Consider the following 26,384-nt stretch of genomic DNA (forward strand, 5'->3'; position numbering starts at 1 on the left):
ACGCAACACATGTGTAAAGCGCTTTACACTGGTCAGCAACAATCGACCCGTTGAAAGTGGGTTTAAGAGTGGGCCAAGAGGCGGGTGTGGCCACTTTGGCCACTCAAGAAGAGAAAGTGATTCATTTAACCACCTCTCTTTGACTAACCAAAAATGATATACCCCACTTTCAAGGAAAATAAAGAATAAATAAAATAAAGAGTAGCATAACTAAAATAAATAATCAAAATATATCAACTTCACTAGATAATGCAAGATAAATGCAAAAGTATTATCTCCACTCTACGTCGAGTGCTGAGCCAACAGGGGAAAAATGGCTGCGTCCACAGCCTTCACGGTGGCGCCTCCCCCATGGGTTTGCCAAACGCGTCATCGCCAGGAAGGTTTTCCTCTGCGGAGCCATGTACAACCTGGAAACAGGCCAAATGGATTTACGGGCAAAAGCTTGCCGCAGCAGAAGAACATCTCCAAAGCCTACAAGGCACTTGCTTCGCCAGTTCTTTCAGTAGTGGCATCCTCGGAGTTTGCTGCAAAGGTATTGGTGATATTGCTCTTTCTTCTGATTTCAAATTAGGGTTTACATTCTTCAGTAGGGTTTTCCCTTTCTGCCCCTAATCCCAACCCCGACCTACCTACTCCTTTCTTTCCCAGATTATTGTGCCCTCCATTCCTTTTTCTGGGTTTTTACGCTCCCCGTGGGTCTCTTCTAAATTAAGGTTTTCAGCTTATATGTGATGAGCCAGGGCTTCGCCCTCTTCTTCTGAAGTAGAGTTTTCTCCCTTGTGCACCGATTTAGGGTTTTAACACTCTGCTTGTTAAAGAAGGCCTGAGACGGAGAGACGCTGTAACGACATTCACACGTGCTCCCTGTTGGACCGGGATAAGTGGGCCAAGAACAGAACTGAAGGAGATAGCACATGCGGAAGCATAAACAGTAAACATATGAGAGAGTGCAAAGGAGATTGAGAGAGTTCGACAAGATCACCTTTTATAACAGCAATAAAGCTTTACAATGGCAATGGCCAGCAACTGAGTGTTGAACTATGTGCAAGGGAAATGGATGAATGAGTGAATAATTGGGAACTCCTTGTATAGTGCAGTAGGGACCTGGCCGACTGCCTCTAGGGCTGGCCGACTAGCCCTGGACAAAATAGGAGAAAATAGATAGAATACCAAATAAATGGTAGATCCCCAAACCACTGAGATGCACAAATTCTAACACCCCCTCTGCAGCTCATAGTGTGCAAGAGTCGGAAGAAGATAATTCGATGAAGATGCAACCATGGACTCTCCAGCATCGCGAGTACTGGAATCACCTCGGAGAGAGCATCCACCAACGTGTTTCCTCGAAACAAGATGCCACCACGAACAGCAAGAACCTTCCCACCACGAACAGTAAGGAACTTTGCTTGCCCACGAATTCCTACACAAGTGTGCAGTGAACTCTAAAAATAGATGATGAGCTGCTGGACATATCACGCCCATAATCCCCAACAGTGTACGGAACACATCACATCCCAAAGGCCTCGAACAATGAACTTGGAATAGATCCAGTTCATAATCTCTGCTGTACCAAAGATAACCATGTCCTGCCATATGTCTAATGCTTGGAACTCCGAATCATGGTTCCCATGCACCAGTAGGTGGAGTTGTAATCAGCCCCCTCTCCCGCCTACAAGCCTCTTCTGGTTGGAAGCACATGGGGGAAAACTGCATGTGTATTAGAGAAGCACACCATCTGGGGTCTCCTGAACTAGAAGCGCCCTGGGAGCCCTAGAAGTGGTACTAGAATCTGTATCATTATCTTGTGTCGTGTCTTTGTCTTTTCTCTGAGATGAAGACTTGCCCTTGGTCTTGTCCTTCTTCTTGGACAAACAATCTTTGGACAGATGGCCTCTTTTTCCACAAGTAAAGCAGACTAGGAACAATCAGCCCCCTCTCAAACCTGAGAGAGAAAGAGGCTGGACAGTAGTAGAACAGTCCAAGAAACCATTGGGAACCTCCTACCAAAAGGGCAAGGACTCGTGGAGGAAGAAGGAAATGTACAGCCACTTGTCTGGCAACTCCACATGCAAGAGAACTCACCAAATCTGATGCCAGAGCAGAATTTGCAGCCAAAACTCTAATGCTTGCCTCTGTAGAAGAAAACGCAGCCAGAAAACTAGGCCGGCTTGCCTCTGAAGAAGGAGAAAACGCAGCCAATAAATTGGCCGGCAGCAAGAAGGGCTGGCTGGACCAGAAAACGCAGCAATGTGTGAAAACGCAGCCCCTGTTGTTAGAATATGCAGCGGAGATAAAGACAAAATCTGAGAACACAAGAGCAAGTGCAAAAAAAATACAGCAATGGAGAGAGAGAGAGAGAGAGAGAGAGAGAGAGAGAGAGAGAGAGGCGTGTAACTCTGCTCTATATACACAAGAAAATCCCGAAAACATGATATAATGGTATGGGGACTATGGGGCCATTTTATATGGCCCCAAGAGAGCAGTCGGCCTGCATCAAGGACAGCCGATAGGACACAAAAAGCCCACAACCAGCATGTCACCAGCCGGCCAATAGAAGAAGGTCCACGACGTGTACAAACCAGTCGGCTAGCTCCCAGAATGTGAACACATGCATACTGATGCAGTCGGCCAGCAACTGGGTGGTCCTGCCATCACAGGGCACCCATTTTTCCCTATTTTTCCAAGCCATGGAAAAATAGAAAAAAATGAAAAAAAAAAACGGAGAGTGGGAAAAATGAGAAAACACCTAATAAGGGCGGGGACACCCACAACAGAGGCCCTGGTGTATATGTATAGATAGGAGATGACTTCTAACACCCGCTCTCAGCTCCTGGTTGAGGAACCATCCCCAGGGAGCTGGAGTGCCGCCGGAGCAGCGCCTGAGATAGCGACTTCGTGAAGAGGTCCACCGCACTGTCCTTCGTCGAACAGAACTCTAGCAAGATGTCATCAACAACGATCTTTTCACGAACAAAGTGCCTCTGGATGACCAAGGATTTCACGAGTGGAAACCCAATCCTGCCAAGTAACCTTTGCAACCTCACCACCTCGCAAGCAGCATCACAAGTAGCCCAATACTCTACCTCTGTCGACGACAAGGCAATAGATGGCTACTTCTTACTGCTCCATAAAACTGCTCCTGAGCCGAGGGTAAAATGTCACCTGAAGTAGATCTCCTCGTGTCTGGATCTCCTCCCCAATTTGAGTCACTCCAACCGTGGAGTTGGACTCCATCCATCAATCCCCCTCCTTCCACATCCATTTATTTCACATCTCTTCCACATTCATTTTCATCACATCACATCCTATCACATCCCATTCACATCTTATCACATCCATTCACATCCTATCGCATCCCATTTACATCTTATCACATTCTATCACATCTTATCACATCCCATTTACATCTTATCACATCTATTCACATCCTATCACATCCCATTCACATCTTATCACATCTCATTTACATCTTATCACATCCATTCACATCCTATCGCATCCCATTCACATCTTATTCCCATTTTATCCTTGTATCTCTACATTGTTGAGGTGTTAATAATGACTAGGAAATGCTTTCAAGGACTTAGTAGACTATCTTAAGGACCTTATAAATTGGTATCAGAGCAGAGTTTTAGTTCCTAGGAATTGTTATTTAGAGTTGTTTTGAAGTGCATGTTTTAACTCAATTACATGTTTCTTGATAAAATGCCTTACTAGTACAACTTGATTTGGTGAATGAATGATTATAGGAGGAGGAAGACACTTACTCCGGATTCCTAGTCTTCCAAGCCATCTTCGAGACAGCTTGTCGCTCCTCAAATTTCTAATTCTGTGATACGATGAGATGAAAATTCTTGAGAAGTTGTCCCTCTGTAATCCCTCTCGTATCCAAAGAGGGTAGGGTAAAGATCACTTTTGGAATCATGGGCCAATGTACTTTATCATGTGAGCACACCAATTGGGAATCTCACCATCGATTTAAAGTGGGTTCGTTGGATCGAGAAGCTGAAGATGGTTTGCTTATTTTGGTTTGTTAATGGATTAACATGCTACCTCACAAGCACAAGAGAGAAGAAGAAGAGAGTGCATGCAAGGGTCGAATCCAGTGATTTGCACTTGGCCAACCCTATTAGGGTTAACTCCCTGATGTGAGGCCGCTAGGGACTCACTCTACACTCTCTTTGTGTCACCCAAAGAGAGGATCCAAGCAAGCTAGGTAGGAGCAAGAGGGAAGGGGAGATCTCAACCTCTACCTCATGCAGCTCTATTGCATGAAGACCCGTGGTTTTTGGGGAAGAATCAGTACCCACACAGATGTATATGGATCATGTTGTTGTCTCGGCATTTCTGTAGCCTATGTTCTGGCTCAGTTGCCTTGTGTTGGGCTGTGTTATGGCATTTGTATATGGATAATCCGGCATCTCCCGTGGGGAGAGTAAGGCCCTCAAAGCTTGTACATGATATTATTCTCCTTGGGTAATAAAATACTTCAAGGGGGGGAGGGGGGGGTCGGCCCATTCCGGCCTCTATGCGGTGTCACACGTGCAAGCTCCATTTTCAGCATTTGTGGATGTTTTGTCCAGCTTTATGTTTTATGCAAAGTGATGATGGATATGAGTTAAGGCTGTGGCCATGTTTAAGTGTTTTAATATGCATTGATGGTGTCAAAAAGTGTGTCAAAGACCCTAGTCCCCCGAGCACCCGCCGCGAGTTACAGCAACACAAAACATGGAAGAAGTTCCCAAGAGGTTGGTTGGTGGTGTTTCACAAGACCCAAGGGGAATGGCAGTTTTGTGAGTCGGATGCCACTTGGGGTATCTGCAGCAGTTCTTGATCTGAGGCTTCAACGTTTCCATTTTCAGTCCCTTATACCTCCGCGTTTTCAGATTTGCAGCCATGGTTGCTGCGTTTTTCTGAACCGATCTTGCTGGTAGCTCTACCTTCACTTGGGCTTCATTTGTTGGACCCGAAGGTACCTTCTCTTCAGCGTTTTTCCTCATAGGAGGTGTGGACACTGGTTGACCTGAATTTTCATGTTTGTAGCCCTTGTTTGGCTGCGTTTTCTTCTCCAGTGGACACAGGTCACTTGCAGAGCGGGTTTCTTGTTTGGATTGTGGCTTTGGAGGCAGGTTGGTACTTGAGGAGGATTCTGAATTTCAGATTTCAGTCAGCGTTTTGCTGATTTTGGAGCATCTCTACCTGTGTTTGTTCCTCGCCTACACGGTTTCCCGGTTTCTACATGTTCCTTGCCTTCTGTTGGCGGTGGAGTGCTATTTTTTGCTGGATAGTTGTGTTTTGGCTGCGTTTTGCTTCCCACAAGAGTTTCTACACTCAGAGGGGGCTTTTCTCCAGCTACTTCACTTGAGGATCAGTTTCGGGAGCTGTGTTGTATCTGTGGAGACTTTCTTCTTTGACAAGAGTTTACAGTTATTTGGAGGAGAGCAGTGATCTTTTCAGAGATCCTGAGCAGAGTTTATTTTGTCCGAGCTTGTGTTCTTTGCAGTATTTGCAGAACAAGGAGGGTGTTTTGCACTTTTGCGGTGTGATCCTTTCACATGGATCCTTTATTTGTTGTCGATTCTTGGGATCTAGTTCTACTTCTAGAACAGTCTTCTGCTATTTGTGAAGCTTTTGAGGACTTTCTTGCCACTGCACTTTATACTCCTGCTTCGTTTCCTCACTGTGAGGAGTCTATCTCTTCATCTCTTTGTGATGCTTTTGAGGATGCCCCTCCCCCTACCAGTTCTGTTGGCTTGTTGTTTTGGAGGATGGTTTTTTGGACCCGGTGGGATGCTTTGGATCTGTGGTTGCTAACCGTGCCTCTAGCACAGTGGTACTTCCAGAGTTTTTTGGATTTGGACCAGAATCAGGTTGGACTTATATCAGTCCGACGATATCTTTTTTTCAGAGGGGGATGTGGAGTCCTTTCATCTTGCGATGCCCACCTCAGTGGCGTGTACTTATGTACAGCATTGGGCAACTCATGTTATGGAGTTTGAGCAGATGGACCCTATCTTTTCTACAGAGTCTTTACATCTTGTGATGCCGACCTTTTCAGAGGATGCTTTTATATAGCATTTGGCTACTCTTGGTACAGAGTTGGAGCAGATTGACTCTATTTCTTTTGAGGGATCCAGTGAGGAGCAGTTTGCTTCTCCCAGGATTGATTATACATAGGATCTTATCTTGGTTGGTTATGAGGTTTTTCATACCTTCTCCAAGCTGGATGCACGACATTGGACTTCGGGGAGTGTTCTTACACTTGAGTTTGGAACCATTAGTTGGAGCACCACGTCGCAGCCTATATGGTTGTTTTCTTCCAAAGGAGCGGTGTACCTGGTAGCTTGTTCTGTTGCTTTTGTAGCTGAGTTGCTGAGGAGATTGCTTGTGGAGCTTTCTTGGTACCTATTTCTACAGTCTTTCATCTTTGATCGAGGACGGCGTCTCTGGATTCTTGGAGTTTGCTCAGCATCCGTACTGAGAGGGGGTGATAGATATCATCCCCTACTTGCTGGCTTCCTATTTGGTGTCCTATTTTAGCCTCTAGGGCTGACCATGTTAGTCTGAGGGACTGGTCACCCCTCACATGTATTTTACCCATATTTATTTCCCATTTATGGTCGTGGGTATTTTTCCGAGTCATGGAGATATTTAACCAATCGGCTGCCTTCATGTAGAGGTATATATAGCCGACATGCCTCCCTCATATTTCATTGCTTGCCTAGCTTGTCTAGTTGCAGACCCTCACTTACGAGGTTCTCCCCTCTTGCTCGGGACATGTATTCCTTTTGGTGATGATATTGAGAGCAGGTTCTCACTTGTGTTTCCTCTCCATCTTTCTCTCTCACTTTCTCTCCTGTGTTTCCACTTTCCCTTCTTTCGTTGCACATTCTATCAATTTGGAGTGGATTTGGAGATCGGGTAGGGTTTCCAGTTGAAGTGTTGCCAGGAATAGAATGATGACAAGTGAGGGAACTCATGAGGAGACAAAGGGATGATGACAGTCATCCAAGGTCAAGGTTGGAATCCCTTCATCAAGTTTAGCAAGAGGGGATGTCATATGCACACATGTACGTGGCTGACTATCCAAGGCCGGAGGCAGCAGAACACATTGATCAGGGTTTAGGTCAGCACTCCGGAACCTAAGGCGTCATCAGGAGTTCTATTAGTTGTAGTTCAGGACCACACGTGTGGGGACATCAGCATTTAAGGCTGTTATTGCAGGTCAGTAGCTAGCCGACAACAATGGAATTGGCCGACTAGTTGATGGGCTAGCCGATTGGTGTTTTTGGTGCTATATAAGCAACCCAAGGCTTAGAGTTAGATTCATTCAGTCCTTTATGGATTGAGTTAGTAGACTAGGGCTTAGATAGGTGTTTTACTACTCTTTCAAGGCAGCCTATGACTAGCAAGATTGTGCTTCCTTTTTGTACTATATGAATATATTGAAACTTAGCTATTTCTCTCTCTTCTCTCCGTCTTCTGTATGCATTTTGCATCAAGTTGTTCAAGGAAAGGTGTTTAGGGCTGAAAGAAGACTCCCAGAGCTTCCACACGTGACAAGAACTCCTCCCAAAGAGTTTGATGCTCCTAACAATAGCACCATAGCATCATGATGACAATCGTGTTCATGCTCATGGTCTAGCTGTCTTTCTGGGGATGAAAGGCGGTATTGAACTGTAACTTCATCCCCAAACCATAGAACGGAAAATCACCGTCCTTGAGACACCTAGTAGTGCACACCCTGGAAAGTTGCCATAATGATTATTTCATGCCCATGAAGGCGATCTATACTGAGGACTTGAATTTCAAACCTTGGAGCAAATGCGTGCATAGCATTGCTTGAGAATACACTTCTCGGGATCAGTGGTGGTTGTACCACATTCTCCTTACAAGGCAAATAATTATATCTTCCAACTAGATTCGTCACACTCAAATTGGTGGTAAGTAATACAAGTTGCACCTCGAAGCAAACAAATATTGGTAAACTAAGAGAGAAAATGCCACCACCGTGAGAGAAGTCTTGTTTTGACTGTGTCAACAAATATTTGAGAGATCGGTGATCCGCTTGGATGTGGAACTTGAAACCAATCAAATAGTGGCGCCACTTTCGAATGGCGTGCACCCATATTTGTTTCCGTACGGCATACGACACCATATAGTATGGAATATCGTACGGTACGGACTCGTACAAATTTTTTTGGGATTTTTTTTTCTTCGAATTTTTAAAATTTTTGGGAGGTAATGGTCTTTTTTTTTTTTGGGGGCTTGTCTATGGCCGTTTGAGCTTCCTCTGTACTATGATGCTTCCCTCCTTTTTAAAATACTCCATATCTCGAATTGGAAATACCTAAGCTTATAAGTATTTTTTTAAAACGCCTTATTTTATCATACAATAAGAAAAAAAAAATATTATATCGTACTCATGGTCACCATGAAACTCGTTTCGGTGGCTTTGAAATTCGTTTCATGTTTCATTCCTGAAACGTTTCATGTGCACATTGAAACCATATCGTTTCATGTGGAAAAAAAGGTTGTGATTTTGTGTGCTTTTTAGCTTTTATAATTCTTTCTCTTTCCTTCTTTCATCCTATTTGTTCTTTTCTCTTCTCTTTTGTATGTCTTCTTTGTTTACTGATGACAAATATGTTAATATTATATTATAACTATTGCCCAGTACCTTCACATTTTATGTATATAATCGTTTCGGTCCAAGGTTTCATTCTCCACCTACCTGGTGTTGAAACGTTTTGCTCCAAAATAAATCATTTCAGCATCATTTTGTTTCGATAGTGAAACGTTTTGCAGTGACCTTGATCGTACTGTATTTTCCCATATGGGATCGTATCGTACGAACCGTATGGTATCGTACCTGACAACTATGGTGCACCACTGCAAGCAGCTCCTGGTCATATATGGAATACCACCACTCAACACCAATCGGGTGCCATGCTGCTGCAACATTGCTTTCCAAGGCCTGCTCCACTAGCGTTGTTGAAAACCGTGAAGGGCTTATGGAAATCGGATAACCGGAGAATGGGAACATGTGACATAATAACTTTGAGCTTCTAAAAACAAGCCTACTCAATTGGAGTCCAACAAAATACTCAATCGAGCATAGTTTGAAAAGCCGTCTTTTGAATATCATCCGGATGTATGCAAACCTGATGGTACCGAATTTTAGATCTAGCTTGCTAAACCACTTTGCCTCTACGAGCTGATCCAACAAGTCATCAATGTGGGGCAGTGGAAACTTGTTTTTTACAATGAGCTTGTTGAGCGTCCGCGGTAGTCCACTCAGACACATACTCCTGTCCTTCTTGACCAAGAGGACTGGAGCTCCAAATGGTGAGGAGCTCGGACGGATCAAGCCTTTGGCTAACATCACGAGATGGGGGCTCTCCACTAGGAATAAGATCAATGTGGTGGTCCTTGGGTCATGACGGAGGTAACTCCTCAAGCAAATCGGCATTGAGCAAGTGTCCATGCTTGTCCAAAATGCGCTGTCTACTTGTCGCCAAATTCTCCAAGTCGTCTGGCTGATGAGCGTGGACGTATACCATACATGTATGACCACCCTTGCGTACCACCCGTTTCATTTGAAGGGTGGATATAATTGCAACACGGCCTATGCGAGATGGTAAGGACTGGAGCGGCCGGAAGTATCATGGAAAGTCCACATGTGCTCCTTGTCATAGACAACGCCTGCATGATCATACAACCATGGGTGGCCTAGAATAATATCCACCTAATCCAAAGGTGCCACCTTGAACGTGCGACATTTAGAAAACTCCCCAAAAGCCAGCAAGGCATCCTCCAAGGTCTCCGCATCCCGAAACTACTTGCCTCTCATGGCGGTGGCTAGGGCTACACCAATGGTGTCCACCGTCATAGGCAACTTCAACTGCTCAACCACACGGTCTCCCTCGCACATCACTGTATCATGCCAGCTGAGGACAACTGAGATCCTCCCAGACCGGGTCAGGTGAAGAGTAGCTTTGGTACTGGTGGAAGCGGGAGGAGGAGTAGATGGTGCCGGTGTTGTAGATACTGGCACGGCAGACGAATTGGACTTCTCCTTGCCTTTACCATTTTGCTTCCTCGTGTTCTTCGGACAGTGTGACAATATGCTGAAAATGGTATTTTACCCAGCCCAAAAAGGGGTTTTTATCTTGGTATTTTTGTCTTGCTGCTGGCCGACAGCCCTCTCTGGGCCAACCAGCAGCCCAGCCCCATACGTAAGCATGGCTTCATAAAATCAGCAATAACACAACATAAAAACAACATTCACCAACTGCTGCTGCCGGCCTACCTCTGCAGCAGCCTGGATCAACATCGTTTATCTGCAGCTGCCGTCGGCTCCTTCCTCTGCACACAGCAGCACGAACCCGCGTCTTCTGCCCATTCCTATCTGTTGTCAGCTCTACCCCCTGCAGCAGAAACAGCCTAGCAAACCTTCTGTGTTGTACCTGCAGCCTGCAGCTCCTGTACCTATACCTGCAGCACACCTCGGGACAACAGCCCATTCTCTGCTCATTCGACATCGACTTGGGACAGCAGCCCTTTCTGCTCATCATCACCTGACGACATCGGGACAGCAGTCCTCTCTGCTGTTCACCACCTACCTCATGACGGCAGCACACCATCTGCCTGGGATAGCAGCCCTCTCTGCTCCTCAGATCTGCGTTTCTCCTGCAGTCCACTCATTTGCAGATTTGCATGTCTTCACCCCTCAGGTATAGCACTACATTTCCGCTGCCCACTATAGACATCTACTGCCTCAGAGTGCAACCGCATCCACCGACGCGAGCCTTAGACATCGACCACCTCACGGAGTGCCACTGCTGTCCTCAAGGCGAGCCTTCGTCACCAAGCGTGCTTCAGCTCCGACCTCATCTTTGCTTCTTCGTCGGTCTACTACTCAGAGTCACCTCACATCAGAGGGCCTCTTGTACAAGATTACGTTCATCATTGTGCATACACTCATTTATCCTTTTCATGCTGTGTTGATTTGCTCTGATCTCTCATATCTGGTCCTTTCGTCCTTTTTCCCTCACAGAGAGTGCCTTCCAATATGCTCGGTGGAGTTGTCCTTATCATCCTTGGCCTTGGACTGTCTACCCTTGTCTTTGCCTTGATGCTGCCCTTGTTATTGAGTCCCAGACTTGCAACTCTCCCGTGTCTTGAGGGTTGTAGCAAGACAAACCGCATGCGAAAGATCATGAGGCCGATGTGCATGAAAATTCGTGTGCAAGATGGTTTTAAACCATCCACAAATCGCTCAACTTGCTTGACTGTGGGATGGTCCTTTTGGGAGCATGGGCAAAAGCTTCTAGAAACGGGCGAGATAGTCGGTTATCAATTCGCCATGTTTCTACATAAAACGCTCCCACTTTTTCCCCAATTCACACTGGTAATCTAAGAGAATGAACTGCATTAAGATTGCCTTGCGGGAGTCATCCCAACAAGTCACGGAGTGGGCCTAAGGCGGTCCTCCCACCACAAGAGAGTGGCGGTACGCACCAAATGGAGCCAAAAAATTATTTGAACTTGCTGCTGCCAACATGGTAGCGATCTTGCAGGTCCAAGTGGCTACGTCTTCTCCATCCATCTTCCTGTTGAACTTGGGAGGCTTCAGAAGCTTCATTAATTGAGCTTGTTCGTCACAAGGCATGGAGGAAGTGGCTACGACGTCGAGCGGGTGAAGGGGAGCAGGAACTGTCTGGAGAATTAGGTGGAGACAGATTCCATGAAGGAGGTCGTGAGTGGCTGAACGGCGTCTCTTTTGCCAACTATGCGTAGGCGTAGAATGATGACTGCCGGGCTGCCAGTGAAGCTCATCTAGTACATGTTTGCGTGCATAGTTGTCACTGTACGAAAATACGATACCGTACGAGAATTTTTGGTACGATGTGAAATTTTCGGATACCGTACGATAAAATACGGTTTTTTTTTAAAACACTTACAAACTATGGAGCTTCAAGCTTGAATGTGAGGGAAGGTGGGGGGGGGGTGGGGGAGTCTACAGTGCTTGAGGAACCAGAACATGGAGATGTGTCTCTCCTAGTTGGATCTCCCAATTGTCTCCAAAAAAGAACCTGCATGGGTAATGCAATACCAAAGGTCTCCCAGTGTAGCGTTTATGACTAAGGGACCGTCCTTGCACAAATACGAGCAGTGCATCTAGGGTGATAGGTTTAGGGACTCCTCTCTAGATCAAAATGGCCATGTCCAAATCTTCTCCCTCATATATAACTTGAGGATCTGACTGTCTAGCCTACCTATACTAGGGATCTCCAAGTGATGTAGCAAGATTCTCTCATCCTACCAACCAAGTGTACACTACCAATCTACCTTGCCAGATTTTTTAGGTTTCTCGGCAACCCCATATAGAATATTGAGTGGACACGAAAGTTGCGAACTATTGTGGGCATTTGGGATCTTCGTTAAGCAGGATTTCTATATTTCTTTTAACATTTGGAAATTTTTTCTCAAGGTTGGGGGGCCTGGGAGGGGGGGGGGGGCTCGTACCGTACGACGGTACGAATGGGTTCGTACCTAGACCATCTTCCAATTGCCGTGCATGGGTGCTGTCATGACCCTGTGTTTTTCTCTGGACAAGATGCAGGTGTGCACGGGGACATGGTGGACAGTGTGAATGGCATCAAGTTGGAGTCAAAAAGGGAGCCCGTATGTGGACAACCCCAAGTGTGAAGGGGGCCAAGTGATTAAAGTCTCTCATAACCCATGGGGACAAAGGGTTTTGGTGGGGACAAAGGTTTAAAAACCTTTAAAAATTATTATAAAGCCCTTCATTAAAGAAAAACGTGGCCCATATGCTATTTTGGGGCCACGTGTGCTTTTTGGGAAAAAGAGGGGCTGGCAGGCAAAAGAGGCGCCTATCTCTTGAGGAGGCGTGTGCTTTTTGGGAGAGGTGGACTGCATGTTGGCTGCGCATAGAAGAGCCTGTGCAGAACTGTACGATTGCTCTGCAGGTACAGTGTACGGCTGCTGTGCAGGTACAGTCCACGTGGCAGGTCAGGCTGCTGTCTGCAGGTACAGGCGGCGCAGTCAGGTACAGCTGCAGGTAGTCCACGTGGCAGCTGTACGACTGCAGGTTCAGATGTACGATTGTACGGCTGCAGGCATATTTGTACGGACAGGTACAGGTGATATAGGCGGCTGCTGTACGACAGCTGATACAGAAAGGAGGGGCTGGTTTTTCATGAACATAGACATCTCATCGATGGCGTTCATCTGAAGGAACTTTCAGCTTCTCTTTGCTTTGGGTTCGGGACTGTTTTGGGACAGTTTATGGGCTGTTTTTGTTTGGCTGCAAATTCAGCTATGTGCTTGGGTTTCTGGCTACAAGTACAGATCTTTTGGTTATGTTTCTTGGCATGGGAGAGATGCAAGCTCGCATGGGTTGCGTGCTCATGGAGCAGATTGTTTTCTTCCTGCTAGAAAGGAACAGTGGGACCTACAGTTATGGGCATCTCTATGTTGCCAAATATTTCATGAGGGAATAGGTAACTAGATGTATGGAAACAGGACAGAAGTTTCAAAGGGAAACAGGCCTAAGGGTTTCATGTGGAAACAGGTCGTAGGTTTCTCGAGGAAACATGTTTTTGGGTTTCTCCAGGAGATAGGTCACATGCAGGCAGAATGTACAGGAATGGACACATGTTTGGTACAGCCTTGCTACCGATTGGGCAGGGGACAGGGAATCCATGACAGAGATGGATAGTACCCTTGAAAGGTAGAGAGGGTTTGTACAGGTGTGTCGACTGTATGGTATGCTGTGCTGTGATACTCTTTTGAGAGACAGTTTGGGAGTTTGTGTTGTGATGCAGGAGCACTGGATGTGTCAGGGTGTGATGCTGTTCATAGTGTGAGAGGCTATGGATGGTTGTGGCAGTCCTGATCATGGGAGAAAGCTTCTGTATGCAGACTCAATGTGAGAGAGTCTTTCGATGTGAACAATGGCTGGACTTGTTTGTGGATGCCGAGTGGACAAGAAGCCAGATGCAGGTTCTTTGCAGGCTTCTAGGGTTCTACTGCGACGGCTGAGTTCCCAGCCTTATATTGTAATCAAAGCTCTTATAATCAATTAAAGAAATACCGCAAGGGGCGCCACTGCGATTTGGGGCCAATCGGTGTCTGTGTACTATTTGTAGGAGCACTCTAGCTCCCCCTGTTTGTTTTCCTTTTCTAGGTTCTCAATGGTGTTGAAGTGTTTTATGTGCGAGTGTTTGTTCCACCGCCCTTTGGTTTGGGAAGGCCGGTTTACAACGTTCCGTTGCCGGGACACATCGTCGACTTTCTCAAGGAGGCGAGTCCGTGGTTGCTTTGGTCGGGACAATCGCCAACTTTCCTAAGGGGGCGAGCTCGTGGTTGTCTCATGAGAGTCACATCAAAAGCTTCAACATGAGGAAAGTGAAAAGGAAGTGCAGGACACAGTGCAGGATTGTGTCTTTGCCTATATGAGGTGAAGAGCAAGAGCTGAAGATGAAGCTCAGGAGAAAAGACACCAAGGACAAGAAGTAGTCGGCTAGGAACAAGAAGCAGTTGAAGTGTTATGGTGCAGGAGATGCGTTGAAGGCTATGGCTTTCGACAGTTTGTCACCGGGGTGGTATCTTCATGGAGGCTTCATGGGTTCGGAAGACAGTTTCCTTCTATGTTTAGCAGTGGTGATCTACTATATTTCATCGAGGACTTGTGCTTATCACTTGGGTGGAGTGCAAGCAGGTTTTGGGTGCCTGAGGATGTATCAGATGAGGCTCAGATGGAAGTGGAGGAACTTGACGAGGTTCTTATTCCTGAGTATATACTGGCACATAAGGAAAGAAAGGTACAGGGTAAGGTTTCCCGTCGCTATCCTGTGAAGTTCAAGAGCTGTTCACTGATGGATACGAAGTGGATGGAGGAGGTTCACTGATGGATGCGAAGTGGATGGAGGAGGGTGACTTAGTAGATTCACCTCAGGATTTGCAGCTTTATCTTGATGCCTTTGAGTTGGAGTCGACTCTTGTTACGACTCATTCAGGCTCAGCAGAGCATAGGTCTGGAGCATTGCCTGATGCTCAAGAGGGGGGTAGCACCTCCGCTCCCTTGTTGTTACAGACAGGCTCATTTGTTATCTAGGAGTCGCTTGGTGACATCTTTGTATTCACCCAAAGGTACTGAGGCTGACAGTACATCTGCTTATGGGACTTCTATGATATTGTGCACTAGTCACATGAGATGGTAAAGTTGGCAGTCGCGCGCACCTTGAACTCTAACTGCAACTATGGATAACTCTATGGAGGGCATAAGACTTGCGAGCAGTCCTAGAGTTGGTTTGGTTCATGGAAATATGGATCGAACTCTATTTGTGCATGTATGCATTCACTTTTTGAGGTAGAGGTATTTTTGTATTCTGGTGCCATTGGATCCTGGTACCATTGAGAATACATTGGGAAATACTCTGCATTGTGTCATGTGCTGCATGTATGTTGGCATGATACATCAAGTGCTTTATTATGTTCATGGATGCACCATTGGGTGTAACTCCTGCGGGATGGCCATGAGACATATGTGGGAAAGTACTTACTGGATGTAGTGTTTGGATGCATTGAGTGCTTGCATATGCTCATGTTGTACCATCAGTCGTGGGTCCTGCGGCATGCCCATGGGCGTAAGGCTTGCGAGCAGCCCTTAGACTGTTACTTTGGAGTAGGTAGAGCATTTTGAGGAGCATATTGTTTGCGAATGCATATATGTGTCATGCATATGTGTGCCATATGTAGAATGATGCATGGTTTTGTTTTTGGCTAACACAGTTAACGTGTTTCCATTTGGTTTTAGACTTTTGCTGTAGGTTCTGAAGGAACAAGCAAGAGGTGTTTGTCACTTTGATGTGACAGTGTGGCTTATTGTGCAGGATGATTATTTTATCACCCAGATGCATTGGAAGGCCATTGTTTTTGCCATATGGGATGTCTTTGCTCATAAGATGCTTTACTGTGCCATTGAGTGCAATCGAGGACGCTTGCCATTTTTCAAGAGGGGGGTATGTCATGACCCTGTGTTTTTCTCTGGACAAGATGCAGGTGTGCACGGGGACATGGTGGACAGTGTGAATGGCATCAGGTTGGAGTCAAAAAGGGAGCCCATATGTGGACAACCCCAAGTGTGAAGGGGGCCAAGTGATTAAAGTCTCTCATAACCCATGGGGACAAACGGTTTTGGTGGGGACAAAGGTTTAAAAACCTTTAAAAATTATTATAAAGCCCTTCATTAAAGAAAAACGTGGCCCATATGCTATTTTGGGGCCACGTGTGCTTTTTGGGAAAAAGAGGGGCAGGCAGGCAAAAGAGGCGCCTATCTCTTGAGGAAGCGTGTGCTTTTTGGGAGAGGTGGACTGCATGTTGGCTGCTGTGCAGAACTGAACGACTGCTCTGCAGGTACAGTGTACGGCTGCTGTGCAGGTACAGTCCACGTGGCAGGTCAGGCTGCTGTCTGCAGGTACAGTCCACGTGGCAGGTCAGGTTGCTGTCTGCAGGTACAGGCGGCGCAGTCAGGTACAGCTGCAGGTACAGTCCACGTGGCAGCTGTACGACTGCAGGTTCAGATGTACGATTGTACGGTTGCAGGCATATTTGTACGGACAGGTACAGGTGATATAGGCGGCTGCTGTACGACAGCTGATACAGAAAGGAGGGGCTGGTTCTTCATGAACATAGACATCTCATCGATGGCGTTCATCTGAAGGAACTTTCAGCTTCTCTTTGCTTTGGGTTCGGGACTGTTTTGGGACAGTTTATGGGCTGTTTTTGTTTGGCTGCAAATTCAGCTATGTGCTTGGGTTTCTGGCTACAAGTACAGATCTTTTGGTTATGTTTCTTGGCATGGGAGAGATGCAAGCTCGCATGGCTGCGTGCTCATGGAGCAGATTGTTTTCTTCCTGCTAGAAAGGAACAGTGGGACCTACAGTTATGGGCATCTCTATGTTGCCAAATATTTCATGAGGGAATAGGTAACTAGATGTATGGAAACAGGACAGAAGTTTCAAAGGGAAACAGGCCTAAGGGTTTCATGTGGAAACAGGTCGTAGGTTTCTCGAGGAAACATGTTTTTGGGTTTCTCCAGGAGATAGGTCACATGCAGGCAGAATGTACAGGAATGGACACATGTTTGGTACAGCCTTGCTACCGATTGGGCAGGGGACAGGGAATCCATGACAGAGATGGATAGTACCCTTGAAAGGTAGAGAGGGTTTGTACAGGTGTGTCGACTGTATGGTATGCTGTGCTGTGATACTCTTTTGAGAGACAGTTTGGGAGTTTGTGTTGTGATGCAGGAGCACTGGATGTGTCAGGGTGTGATGCTGTTCATAGTGTGAGAGGCTATGGATGGTTGTGGCAGTCCTGATCATGGGAGAAAGCTTCTGTATGCAGACTCAATGTGAGAGAGTCTTTCGATGTGAACAATGGCTGGACTTGTTTGTGGATGCCGAGTGGACAAGAAGCCAGATGCAGGTTCTTTGCAGGCTTCTAGGGTTCTACTGCGACGGCTGAGTTCCCAGCCTTATATTGTAATCAAAGCTCTTATAATCAATTAAAGAAATACCGCAAGGGGCGCCACTGCGATTTGGGGCCAATCGGTGTCTGTGTACTATTTGTAGGAGCACTCTAGCTCCCCCTGTTTGTTTTCCTTTTCTAGGTTCTCAATGGTGTTGAAGTGTTTTATGTGCGAGTGTTTGTTCCACCGCCCTTTGGTTTGGGAAGGCCGGTTTACAACGTTCCGTTGCCGGGACACATCGTCGACTTTCTCAAGGAGGCGAGTCCGTGGTTGCTTTGGTCGGGACAATCGCCAACTTTCCTAAGGGGGCGAGCTCGTGGTTGTCTCATGAGAGTCACATCAAAAGCTTCAACATGAGGAAAGTGAAAAGGAAGTGCAGGACACAGTGCAGGATTGTGTCTTTGCCTATATGAGGTGAAGAGCAAGAGCTGAAGATGAAGCTCAGGAGAAAAGACACCAAGGACAAGAAGTAGTCGGCCAGGAACAAGAAGCAGTTGAAGTGTTATGGTGCAGGAGATGCGTTGAAGGCTATGGCTTTCGACAGTTTGTCACCGGTGGTATCTTCATGGAGGCTTCATGGGTTCGGAAGACAGTTTCCTTCTATGTTTAGCAGTGGTGATCTACTATATTTCATCGAGGACTTGTGCTTATCACTTGGGTGGAGTGCAAGCAGGTTTTGGGTGCCTGAGGATGTATCAGATGAGGCTCAGATGGAAGTGGAGGAACTTGACGAGGTTCTTATTCCTGAGTATATACTGGCACATAAGGAAAGAAAGGTACAGGGTAAGGTTTCCCGTCGCTATCCTGTGAAGTTCAAGAGCTGTTCACTGATGGATACGAAGTGGATGGAGGAGGTTCACTGATGGATGCGAAGTGGATGGAGGAGGGTGACTTAGTAGATTCACCTCAGGATTTGCAGCTTTATCTTGATGCCTTTGAGTTGGAGTCGACTCTTGTTACGACTCATTCAGGCTCAGCAGAGCATAGGTCTGGAGCATTGCCTGATGCTCAAGAGGGGGGTAGCACCTCCGCTCCCTTGTTGTTACAAACAGGCTCATTTGTTATCTAGGAGTCGCTTGGTGACATCTTTGTATTCACCCAAAGGTACTGAGGCTGACAGTACATCTGCTTATGGGACTTCTATGATATTGTGCACTAGTCACATGAGATGGTAAAGTTGGCAGTCGCGCGCACCTTGAACTCTAACTGCAACTATGGATAACTCTATGGAGGGCATAAGACTTGCGAGCAGTCCTAGAGTTGGTTTGGTTCATGGAAATATGGATCGAACTCTATTTGTGCATGTATGCATTCACTTTTTGAGGTAGAGGTATTTTTGTATTCTGGTGCCATTGGATCCTGGTACCATTGAGAATACATTGGGAAATACTCTGCATTGTGTCATGTGCTGCATGTATGTTGGTATGATACATCAAGTGCTTTATTATGTTCATGGATGCACCATTGGGTGTAACTCCTGCGGGATGGCCATGAGACATATGTGGGAAAGTACTTACTGGATGTAGTGTTTGGATGCATTGAGTGCTTGCATATGCTCATGTTGTACCATCAGTCGTGGGTCCTGCGGGATGCCCATGGGCGCAAGGCTTGCGAGCAGCCCTTAGACTGTTACTTTGGAGTAGGTAGAGCATTTTGAGGAGCATATTGTTTGCGAATGCATATATGTGTCATGCATATGTGTGCCATATGTAGAATGATGCATGGTTTTGTTTTTGGCTAACACAGTTAACGTGTTTCCATTTGGTTTTAGACTTTTGCTGTCGGTTCTGAAGGAACAAGCAAGAGGTGTTTGTCACTTTGATGTGACAGTGTGGCTTATTGTGCAGGATGATTATTTTATCACCCAGATGCATTGGAAGGCCATTGTTTTTGCCATATGGGATGTCTTTGCTCATAAGATGCTTTACTGTGCCATTGAGTGCAATCGAGAGAAAAACACAGGGTCATGACATACCCCCCTCTTGAAAAATGGCAAGACAAGATGCAGGTGTGCACGGGGACATGGTGGACAGTGTGAATGGCATCAGGTTGGAGTCAAAAAGGGAGCCCATATGTGGACAACCCCAAGTGTGAAGGGGGCCAAGTGATTAAAGTCTCTCATAACCCATGGGGACAAAGGGTTTTGGTGGGGACAAAGGTTTAAAAACCTTTAAAAATTATTATAAAGCCCTTCATTAAAGAAAAACGTGGCCCATATATGCTTTTTGGGAAAAAGAGGCGCCTATCTCTTGAGGAAGCGTGTGCTTTTTGGGAGAGGTGGACCGCATAGAAGAGCCTGTGCAGAACTGTACGACTGCTCTGCAGGTACAGTGTACGGCTGCTGTGCAGGTACAGTCGACGTGGCAGGTCAGGCTGCCGTCTGCAGGTACAGGCGGCGCAGTCAGGTACAGCTGCAGGTACAGTTCACGTGGCAGCTGTACAACTGCAGGTTCAGATGTACGATTGTACGGTTGCAGGCATATTTGTACGGACAGGTACAGCTGATATAGGCGGCTGCTATACGACAGCTGATACAGAAAGGAGGGGCTGGTTTTTCATGAACATAGACATCTCATCGATGGCGTTCATCTGAAGGAACTTTCAGCTTCTCTTTGCTTTGGGTTCGGGACTGTTTTGGGACAGTTTATGGGCTGTTTTTGTTTGGCTGCAAATTCAGCTATGTGCTTGGGTTTCTGGCTACAAGTACAGATCTTTTGGTTATGTTTCTTGGCATGGGAGAGATGCAAGCTCGCATGGCTGCATGCTCATGGAGCAGATTGTTTTCTTCCTGCTAGAAAGGAACAGTGGGACCTACAGTTATGGGCATCTCTATGTTGCCAAATGTTTCATGAGGGAACACGTAACTAGATGTATGGAAACAGGACAGAAGTTTCAAAGGGAAACAGGCCTAAGGGTTTCATGTGGAAACAGGTCGTAGGTTTCTCGAGGAAACATGTTTTTGGGTTTCTCCAGGAGATAGGTCACATGCAGGCAGAATGTACAGGAATGGACACATGTTTGGTACAGCCTTGCTACCGATTGGGCAGGGGACAGGGAATCCATGACAGAGATGGATAGTACCCTTGAAAGGTAGAGAGGGTTTGTACAGGTGTGTCGACTGTATGGTATGCTGTGCTGTGATACTCTTTTGAGAGACAGTTTGGGAGTTTGTGTTGTGATGCAGGAGCACTGGATGTGTCAGGGTGTGATGCTGTTCATAGTGTGAGAGGCTATGGATGGTTGTGGCAGTCCTGATCATGGGAGAAAGCTTCTGTATGCAGACTCAATGTGAGAGAGTCTTTCGATGTGAACAATGGCTGGACTTGTTTGTGGATGCCGAGTGGACAAGAAGCCAGATGTAGGTTCTTTGCAGGCTTCTAGGGTTCTACTGCGACGGCTGAGTTCCTAGCCTTATATTGTAATCAAAGCTCTTATAATCAATTAAAGAAATACCGCAAGGGGCGCCACTGCGATTTGGGGCCAATCGGTGTCTGTGTACTATTTGTAGGAGCACTCTAGCTCCCCCTGTTTGTTTTCCTTTTCTAGGTTCTCAATGGTGTTGAAGTGTTTTATGTGCGAGTGTTTGTTCCACCGCCCTTTGGTTTCTAAAGGCCGGTTTACAGGTGCTTTGTGTTTTGAAGATCTCCCAGGATAGAGATGTTTGATAATTTGTCCTGCTTTTCCAATTGCCGTGCGTGGGTGCTTTGAAGATCTCCTAGATCTTCGATAATTTGTCCTGCTTTTCCAACTGCTGCTTGACCTGTTCATTTCATATGTGGGCGGCTGACGTAGATCCCAGGCTGCCCCCAGTGACCACCGGGCTGTCCAATTGGCTGGCTCAGCCTCTCGATGGTGTGCAGGTTGGTAACATCTTGGGAAGCAGCCAGGCGGGTAAGTCACTTAACATGAAGCTGCTCTTGGCAAATATAGGGCAGTTGTTGGGGTTTGGGAAACTGTACAACAGGAATTATGATTTCATTTTGTGTTCTTTTGTTTTTTCATGGCAATCTGCACCCTCTTGACGTCTTTCGGTCCTTTTGAACAGGAGGCTTCCAAGTTCCGAGAGGACCTTGCCGAAGAATTAGGGAAATATGAAAGTGTTGCAGATGCCAAAGGAAGAATAGTGGATACTTGTGCTAAGGTATTGGCTTTGTTATGTCCAAAATCTCTTCAAATTGCACCCAATTTATATCATATGACCAGTTCTAAGACACCATGTGAACTTGAATTCCGCCTTCAAACACTAAATAATAAATGACACCTTTTACAGGTTTTCCAAGACTATGTAATGAAATACTCTGGTACACTCACGCCTACCAAACGATAAAGCCCTGTGTTGTGCCATTTGGTGGGTAAGAGCGCACCTCCACCGTGATTGGGAGCAGTGGAACACCGTGAAGCGATGACTCTTCCATATGTTGAAATGTTTTTTTCCCATTCGAGTTGTAGAGGCAATTGATTTACCATACTGAAATGTTGTAGAGATGATCTTCCATCTAATTTTTGAGCATCAGCTTGTGATATTGTTAGCTTTAATTGCTTCTAGACTTCATGTATGTATGTATATATATATGTATGTATATATATATGTATGTATATATGTATGTATATATGTATGTATATATATATATATGTATATATATATGTATATGTATATATATATATATGTGTGTGTGTGTGTGTGTGTGTGTGTGTGTGTGTGTGTATACGTGTGTGTATATATATGTATGTATGTGTGCGTGCGTGCGCGCGTATATATATATGTATGTATGTGTGCGTGCATGCTCGCGTATATATATATGTATGTATGTGTGTGTGTGTGTGCGCGCGCAGCAGGATGTCTTATTATTGCAAGTGGATATTGCTAAGGCTTTTGATACTATTAAATGGGGTTTCATTCAAGAAACCATGAGTGCTCTGGGATTTGGAGAAAAAATGCAGAATATCATTTACTGGCTTTATGCTGATAGCCAAGCGGCTTGTATATTGTCAGGAGATCTCTCAGAATCATGGACTTTGCATCGTTCAGTTAGGCAGGGATGCCCTTTAAGTGCTCTTTTGTATGCTATAGCGACGCATCCCATGCTTCTTTATATAGATCATTTGGTTGATACTGGCAGTCTTCATGGATTGGACATTCAGAATAGACGTCAGTTGGTTGCTTAGGCATATGCTGACGATTCTTTTTTTCTTCCTCGCAACACACATCAGGATCTCTCTACTTTGATGCAGGCTCTTTCTTTGTTTGCCCTTGCGGCTGGCCTAGAAATCAATTTTTAGAAATCTAAATTATTGCCTCTGCATTCAAAACAGTGGCATAATTTGCTATGGCCAGGAGAAATAGTTCACTCCACTCATTTGATTCGGCATTTGGGATATCCTTTGGGATGGTCAGTCACTCGCCGTCAACAAACAGATTGGGTCTTGGCAAAGCTCAAGAAAAAGTTGGAATACTGGAAACTTGCAACATGGCCATTGCATGTTCGTTTACGGATTCTCCAATCCATCTTGGTTGTCTATATTCAGTTCTACCTTCCTCTCATCAGGTTTTCTAAGGGGGAGTTGAAATTATTTATGTCCACCATCTTTGAGATATTCTGGAGGTCGAAGCAGGGGAAAAAGAGTGTACGTTTGCTTTCGGCAAATCGTTTGTGCACCCCTAAAATGCATGGAGGCTTAAATATCCTTAATTTATAGGTGCATATTCTTGCCCAGAGAGGTAAACTGATGCTTCAATTTTTGGAAGGCACTCAGCCTTGGACAGCGATGATCCGTCATTTGTTACTTCATCTGACGACTTCGGCTTTTGGCCATTGGCAACCTACTCATTGGGATTTTATTCTTGGTTACATTACTGGCAAAATTAAGGGCTGTCCTCTCATTTCTGGCTTACTTGCTGATTGGAAGCTTGTCCTTTCAAATTTAAAATGGAAGGGTCGCGGCTCCTTACAAGGCAACTCTCTCCGTGCTGAGAGCATCCACTGGTCCAAAGCATTTTCAGTTTCCCTGGCGGTGCAAGAACCCCGGCGTTCATATTTTCTCCACTCAAAGGGTGTTACCTCTGTGGGAGATGTCATCCATCCTGATGGCTCCCCTCTTTCTTTTCCACAGGCTGCTGCACATTATGGCTTGGGACCTCATTATCGTCGTCTTTGGCGTGATATAATTCAGATGCTTCAGCCTTTTTTGCCGATTCCACTTGTGGAAATTCGAGATCGCCTGTTGGATTGGACTATCTCCTCTTTTGATTCTTCATGCCATCCCTTGAGGCTATCTGATATTACAGTTGCTGGTCTGTATAAACATTTGTTGCCATTGCCTTGGGTTTCTGAACGGGCAAATCTCTTCTGGCATATGCATCGGTCATCTTGGTGGTGGAAAAGACGATTACGATCTCTTTGGCAGTCGAAGCTTCCTCTTCGACAACAGCTCTTTTTATGGCGCGTTCTTTTGGCTGTTATTCCCTCAGGACAGTTTCTGGCACGCAGACATATATCCTCATCCACTTGCCATAGATGCTCTCCTTCCAGGGAGACAGTCATTCATATTTTTTGGAGCTGTCCTTCTTCTCGTCAGTTTTTTCTTCCTCTCATCCAGCTTCTGCGGGCTAGATTTCCAAATATGATATTTGGAAAGTTTTTCTGGCTATTTGGTCTTCATTTGCCCAGACCAGAGTTCTCTCTTTTCTTCTCATGGGTGCGCTACTGGGCTTTATGGACACTATGGAAAGTTCGCAACCATGCAGTTTTCGGTGATGCGGTTTTTTTTGCTTTTTCTTTTTTTCGGTACTCCTTGCATCAATCTTTCTTCGATTGCATGCAGGTTGACCAAATAGATCATGATGTATATATGTCTTATATTGACATCTTCAGTTGATGTACTTTGGGACTATCTACTTTGGATAGTCAACTTGTAAATCTAATATACTTATGATTCCACTAAAAAAAAATGTGTGTGTGTGTGTGTGTGTGTGTGTGTGTGTGTGTGCATGCGCGTACGCTGAGAGCATCCATTGGTCCAAAGCATTTTCAGTTCCCCTGGCGGTGCAAGAACCCCGGCGTTCATATTTTCTCCAATCAAAGGGTGTTACCTCTGTGGGAGATGTCATCCATCCTGATGGCTCCCCTCTTTCTTTTCCACAGGCTGCTGCACATTATGGCTTAGGACCTCACTATCGTCGTCTTTGGCGTGATATAATTCAGATGCTTCAGCCTTTTTTGCCGATTCCACTGTTGGAAATTCGAGATCGCCTACAGGATTGGACTATCTCCTCTTTTGATTCTTCATGCCATCCCTTGAGGCTATCTGATATTACAGTTGCTGGTCTGTATAAACATTTGTTGCCATTGCCTTGGGTTTCTGAACGGGCAAATCTCTTCTGGCATATGCATCGGTCGTCTTTGTGGTGGAAAAGACGATTGCGATCTCTTTGGCATTCGAAGCTTCCTCTTCGACAACAGCTTTTTTTGTGGCGCGTTCTTTTGGCTGTTATTCCCTCAGGACAGTTTCTGGCACGCAGACATATATCCTCATCCACTTGCCATAGATGCTCTGCTTCCAGGGAGACAATCATTCATATTTTCTGGAACTGTCCTTCTTCTCATCAGTTTTTTCTTCCTATCATCCAGCTTCTACGGGCTAGATTTCCAAATATGAAATTTGGAAAGTTTTTCTGGCTATTTGGTCTTCATTTGCCCAGACCAGAATTCACTCTTTTCTTCTCATGGGTGCGCTACTGGGCTTTATGGACACTATGGAAAGTTCGCAACCATGGAGTTTTCGGTGATGCGGCTTTTTTTGCTTTTTCTTTCTTTCGGTACTCCCTGCATCAATCTTTCTTCGATTGCATGCAGGTTGACCAAATAGATCATGATGTATATTTGTCTTATATTGACATCTTCAGTTGATGTACTTTGAGACTATCTACTTTGGATAGTCATCTTGTAAATCTAATATATTTATGATTCCACAAAAAAAGTGTGTGCATGCGCGTGTATATATATATATATATATGTATGTATGTATGTATGTATGTATGTATGTATGTTTGTGCATGCGCGCGTATATATATATGTATGTGTGTGTGTGTGTGTATATATATATATATATATATAGAGAGAGAGAGAGAGAGAGTGAGAGAGAGAGAGAGAGAGATGGGGGTGCTCTGTTTCTCTTTAGAAGTCTGTGTTGCTTGTGTGGTGATGGAGTTATATATATATATACATATATATGAGAGATAGAGATAGAGAGAGAGAGAGATGGGGGTGCTCTGTTTCTCTTTAGAAGTCTGTGTTGCTTGTGTGGTGACGGAGTTAAAATCAAAGTAGTCTGGTGACATAAATTATGTTACCTCCATTTCTTGAATATTAAGCATGTTTTAAAGATCAGAGGCTTTTATCGTCCTGTTGTAGTGTTATTTCACACCTCCATCAAAAATCAATGCATTATTGTTATGATTTGGTTCATGATCCTACAGAAGGGCTTTTTGGGTGCCATGGCATGTGTTACCATTCTGAGCTTCATGAGTGTACCCTCGTGATGTTGTCGCATTTCAATCTTCAAAGTTTACACCTGAGTACCTTAACTTTTTCCTCTGTTATGGAGTAGACAGTGACCCAGGTGGCATGACAATCTTACGTTTGATGGGAAGCACAAGGAGTGCTAATGGAAGGGAGTTGGCCTCAACCCAACAGGATGGGTTGTTACATTGTCTTTCACAAAGGAAAGGTATGTTCACGGGGTAGGCTGTCAGTGACATTGTCTTTTACAAAGAAAAGGTGTGTTCAGAACACCGCGTAACCTCTAGTAGGTTAGCGAG

General features: G+C 45.4%; 1 protein-coding gene across 1 annotated transcript; it reads left to right on the forward strand.

The window, feature by feature from the left end:
* Positions 1–263: 263 nt before the first annotated feature.
* LOC147640841 (uncharacterized) lies at positions 264–22,089 on the forward strand. Its single transcript, XM_086809085.1, has 3 exons — positions 264–535; positions 21,612–21,707; positions 21,837–22,089. The coding sequence occupies exons 1-3, from the start codon at positions 314–316 to the stop codon at positions 21,891–21,893; spliced, it is 375 nt and encodes a 124-aa protein (XP_086665211.1). The 5' UTR covers positions 264–313; the 3' UTR covers positions 21,894–22,089.
* Positions 22,090–26,384: the final 4,295 nt, after the last annotated feature.

Source organism: Cibotium barometz, chromosome 2 (assembly GCF_041138505.1).
Source record: "Cibotium barometz isolate CiBa-2024 chromosome 2, ASM4113850v1, whole genome shotgun sequence".
In the NCBI taxonomy this organism is placed as follows: domain Eukaryota; kingdom Viridiplantae; phylum Streptophyta; class Polypodiopsida; order Cyatheales; family Cibotiaceae; genus Cibotium; species Cibotium barometz.